The sequence below is a fragment of the Melitaea cinxia genome, chromosome 23 (genome assembly GCF_905220565.1).
Source record: "Melitaea cinxia chromosome 23, ilMelCinx1.1, whole genome shotgun sequence".
In the NCBI taxonomy this organism is placed as follows: Eukaryota; Metazoa; Arthropoda; class Insecta; order Lepidoptera; family Nymphalidae; genus Melitaea; species Melitaea cinxia.
Window position 1 is genome coordinate 12894156 of NC_059416.1, and position 5008 is coordinate 12899163.

The 5008-nt window shown below is 64.9% G+C and overlaps 1 protein-coding gene across 1 annotated transcript; it reads left to right on the top strand.

Annotated features, from left to right (window-relative positions):
- The first annotated feature begins 418 nt into the window (after nucleotides 1-418).
- On the top strand, nucleotides 419-2269 carry LOC123665151. Its single transcript, XM_045599494.1, has one exon. The coding sequence runs from the start codon at nucleotides 419-421 to the stop codon at nucleotides 2267-2269; it is 1851 nt and encodes a 616-aa protein (XP_045455450.1).
- Nucleotides 2270-5008: the final 2739 nt, after the last annotated feature.

Here is a 5008-nt window from a genome sequence, read left to right on the forward strand (position 1 = left end):
CCCGTTTGTGGTGTCGTGGTCATGTCTCGCGGCCACGAACGGGACCGAGGGTCTTGCCTTAACCGGCCGGACCGCGAGGAAGAAAACCTCTATAAAAAATTACCCCGAATCCCAAGCGGCGACGCAGCGCGAGGGGATGCATGGCTGATGGGTAGTTCAGTCACTACTGCGATCCCCTGCTCTGTAGCCCCGCCGAGGCCAGAGTGGGGTTACGCGAGGCTTGCCCAGGTACAGGGGGTGTTACCTCGGGCTGACCACCCTTTCCCCCATACTCGTGGGAACAGTTATGGAATTTCAAAAATCAACAATTTTAAATGATGATGGTGTGGAGATTGACGAGAGGCCCGAGAAGGGCGGAGTAGAGGAGAGGCCCGAGAAGGGTGTAGTTATCTCGGACGGAGAGTTGTCTGACGTCGGCATGAGGTCGCGGTCACCGTGCGACTCCGACTCGTCTCGCGCTCGGCTCTGGAAGCGGAAGCGCGATAGGGAAGAAGACACGTCAGATGACACTGATGATAAGTCCACGGCAGGAAAGTGTCACACGGCGCGCAGGGGTCGTGGTCGACCGCCCACGACAGGGCAATATGTTGGCCTCGCCAAGGCCAAGGCCGACTACCTCAAGCAGTGCGAGAGGGAGCTCGAGCTTGAGGCCGAAAGCGAGGCCATTGAGATCTCGAAAAGAGTGAGAGCTTCGCGATCCAACATAATTTCGGAAGGTGGGACGGTGTCGGGGGAATGCTCGATCATTGATCTACACAGGAAGGCCCAGGAATACGTCGAGGCCATTCTCACCGTGACAAAAATCTCTAAGAACTTGAAGGGGACGAGCAAGAAAGCTCTGAATGAGTCCGCCGAGGGTATAGGCGAAGTACTCGGCGCCCTATACCACCGAACGACGAATGACGAGGTCAGGCAGCTGCGGGAGGCCAACGAGCGCCTAGAAGCGGAGAACGTACAGCTCCGCTCGGAGATCTCCGAGCTGCGACAGAGTGTAGCCGACATCAGGCGTGAGCTGGGCTCGACGTCCACTCCAGCCCCTCCCGCGAATGAAAACGGACTGATCGACCGCATCATGGCAGGGGTGGGCGCCATGCTCGACTCCCGCCTGGCGAAGCTGGAGGAGTCTGGCAGACTCCTGCCTGAAGCGCCTGAAGCGCGAAAAGGACCACCGGCGGCTTCGAAGAAGATCGCAACGTCGCCGCCGCAGACAGGGGTCACAACGCTGACTCCGCCAGCGAACCCGGCCCCAAAGTCTGCAAGTCAGTCTGCCAAGAAGAAGAAAAAGAAGAAGAAGGCGGGTGCGGCTACCCAAGTCGCCGCGCCCAACGAGCCTCGCCCCCTACCACCTGCTCCGGCCGCTCTGACGGAGGGGTGGAATGTGGTGGCGAGGAAAGGAAGAAAGGCGGGGCCGCCCAAAAACCAGCCCCAGCCCCAGAACAAAGGTGCGCCGGCTAAAAAGCCAAAAACGCCGAAGCTGCGATTGCCGCGATCGGCGGCGGTGCAGCTGACGCTGTTGCCGGGCAGCACGAGGACCTACGCGGAAGTCCTCGGTGCCATAAAGGCTGACGGCCTTATAGCGAGCATGGGCGTCGAGACTCGCTATAGGGTCTCTCAGACCGGCGCGCGAAGGTTCGAGCTGCCCGGCACCGGCAATAAGGAGAAGGCCGAGGAGCTAGCCCGGCGCATCAAGGCGGTCGTCGGCGAGGACGTGGCGGTCACCCGCCCGGAGAAGTGCGCCGACCTGCGGGTGGCCGGGTTAGACGACTCGGTCACTCCCCAGGAGCTGGCCGGCGTGATCGCCAAGGCGGGAGGATGCGCCGAGGAATCGATAAAAGTGGGCGAAGTACGGCAAAACTTCGCCGGCATAGGGACAGCGTGGGTTCGCCTGCCAGTAGAGGCGGCGAAGAAAGTGGTCGACGGGCGCCGCCTACTCGTCGGGTTCGTGTCGGCGAGTGTGACCCTGTTGAAGACGAGACCGCAACAATGCTATCGCTGCCACGAGGTTGGGCACGTGGCAGCGAAGTGTGACAAGGGAGTGGACCGCAGCGGCCAGTGCTACCGCTGCGGCAAGGAGGGGCACATTCGCCGGCAATGTACTGCCGAAGCTTGCTGTCCCATATGCCAGGCGGAGAAAAAACCGGCTGGGCACAGCCTAGTTGCGTGCCCTCGCAATAAAGCGGGAAGGAGGAAGAAGGCGGCGACCAAAAATAAAACCCGCGCGCCGCCTGCCAACAGAGCTGGGGAGGTGACAATGGACACCCAATCATAGTAATGGCGCTTAAGGTGCTCCAAGCCAACCTGAACCACTGTGCCAGGGCCCAGGACCTCCTCGTCCAGAGCCTGGTACAGTGGTCCGTGCGGGCGGCGGTGGTGGCCGAGCCGTACTCGGTCCCGCCGAGGGATAACTGGATCGGCGATAACGATGGCGTGGTGGCCATCGTGACCCAGGTCGCCGCGGGCGCCCGTGGACGTTTCGTTTGCGAGCCCCGGCCTCGCGCGCTGCGTTCGGGACTGGCGAGTGCTGGACGACGTGGAGACTCTCTCGGATCATCGTTACATCCGCTTCGAGATCTCCGCTCGTCCGGCGGTGCCGCCAAGCTCCAGCCGCGCCCCGGCGGAGGAGGGTCCTCGGTGGCAGCTGAAGCGTCTCGACCGGGAGCGACTCGACGAAGCGGCGATTGTGGCGTCGTGTCAGCCGCGCGTCGACGGTCCACCGGACAGGGTGGCAGACTGGCTGGTGGCCAGAATGACCGACGCGTGCGACGCGGCCATGCCGCGGTCGAGGGGTCGCCCCGGGCGGGCTCAGGTGTACTGGTGGTCGGAGACGATAGCGCAGCTGCGCAGGGAGTGCGTGGCCGTCCGACGCCAGTACACGCGCTGCAGGAGGCGCATCTTCAGGACGCCCCCCGCTTCGCAGGACAGGACACGGCACGAGGAGGAGGGCGAGCGGCTGTACGCCCTTTACACGGCAGCCAAAGCCAGCCTCCGTCGTGCCATCGGCGAGTCGCAGGCCGCGGCCAGGGAGGAAATGCTGGACGGACTGAACAGCGACCCGTGGGGGATGCCCTACAAGCGGGTACGCAGCAAGGTCCGTCCCTGGGCTCCTCCACTCACGGAGACCCTGGACACCGAAGTGGTCCGTGAGGTGGTCGCGGCCCTGTTCCCGACGGCGCCGGCCGAGCACGAGCCGCCGTCGATGGCACCGCGGGGAGAGGATCGAGACGTCGGAGAGGAGGCACCGGAGGTCAAGGAGTCCGAATTCGGGGAAGCAGTCGCGCGGCTGCGACGGAAGAACGTCGCTCCAGGCCCGGATGGGATTCCGGGGAGGGCGTGGGCGGTGGCACTGAACCACCTGGCGCCGCAAGTTAGAGGGCTATTCTCTGCCTGTCTGGCTCAAGCCATAATTCCACAGCGGTGGAAGACAGGCAGGTTAGTCCTCCTCAGGAAGGAAGGCCGGCCGGCGGAGTCACCGTCGGCGTACCGCCCAATCGTCCTCCTCGACGAGCTCGCCAAGCTGTTCGAGCGCGTCGTGGCCGCGCGTCTGGTGGCGCACCTCGGGCGTCGAGGACCCGACCTCTCGGACGTGCAGTTCGGCTTCCGCAGTGGCCGTTCTACCGTGGATGCCGTGCTGTGCGTCCGTGCCCAGGTGCAGGAAGCGGTGGCCCAGGGCGACGTCGTCGTGGCGGTGTCTATTGACATCGCCAACGCCTTTAACACGTTGCCCTGGGGTTGCATCAGGGAGGCGCTTCGCTATCACGGGGTGCCGACCTACTTGCGTCGCGTGGTCGGTGCCTACCTCTCCGACAGGTGGGTGGTCTTCCCCGGAAGGGATGGTCGGCTTGTGAGAAAGGAAGTCGTGTGCGGTGTCCCGCAGGGGTCGGTGCTTGGGCCACTCCTGTGGAACATCGGATACGACTGGGTGTTGCGTGGCTCGCTGCTGCGCGGCGTCAGCGTCGTCTGCTACGCCGACGACACGCTGGTGCTGGCCCGCCGACCGACGTATCGGGAGGCGGCAGTGCTGGCGACCGCTGGCGTCGCGCAGGTCGTGGCGCGAATCCGGCGCCTCGGCCTCGTCGTCGCGCTGGACAAGGCACAAGGAATAGTCTTCCACGGCCCGCGGAGGGCGCCTCCCCACGACGCCCATCTTATCGTGGGAGGCACTCGCATCGGCCTGTCGGGCACGATGACGTACCTGGGTCTCGTGCTCGACGGCCGGTGGAAGTTCCGGGCGCACTTCGCGCGGCTCGTCCCGCGCTTGCTGAAGGTGGGAGCCTCGCTCTCGTGGCTTTTGCCGAACATCGGCGGTCCCGGTGTGAGCTGCCGCCGGCTCTACACCGGCGTCGTGAGAGCGATGGCGATGTACGGTGCCCCCGTCTGGTCCGACGCCCTGGACCGCGAGAACATCGCCCTGCTGCGGCGCGCGCAGAGGGTGATGGCGATCAGGGTCGTACGCGGGTACCGTACGATCTCGGGCGAGGCAGCGTGCGTGCTGGCTGGAGTCCTGCCCTGGGACCTGGACGCGGTCTCTCTGGCGTCGTCATACCGGCGGCGTCGGAGTCTGGCGTCCGGGACCCTCAGTCCGGCACCACGGCTTGCAGAACACCTGAGGCGAGAGCGGGATGCCGCGATCGCGGAGTGGGTTGTGAGGCTCGAGCGTCCGAGTGCGGGGCACCGGACGATCGATGCGGTTTGGCCGGTTCTTCGGCAGTGGTTGGACAGACGACATGGCGTCCTAACCTTCCGCGCCACGCAGGTCCTCTCGGGGCACGGTTGCTTCGGGGGGTACCTGTGTCGGGTCGCCGGGAGGGAGCCCTCTCCTCGTTGCCACCACTGCCAGGATTGTGACGACGAGTCGGCGCAACACATGTTGGAAGAGTGTCCGGCGTGGGCGGAGGAGCGCGAAGAGCTCCGAAGCGTAGTTGGGCCGGACCTTTCGCTGCCGGCCGTGATATCTGCCATGACCGGCAGCGAGAGGTGCTGGGACGCCGTCCTCGCGTACTGTGAGCGG

What these genes read in the sequence shown, in the direction of transcription:
- LOC123665151 (XM_045599494.1), top strand. Translation starts at nt 419, where the DNA reads ATGAGGTCGCGGTCACCGTGCGACTCCGACTCGTCTCGCGCTCGGCTC.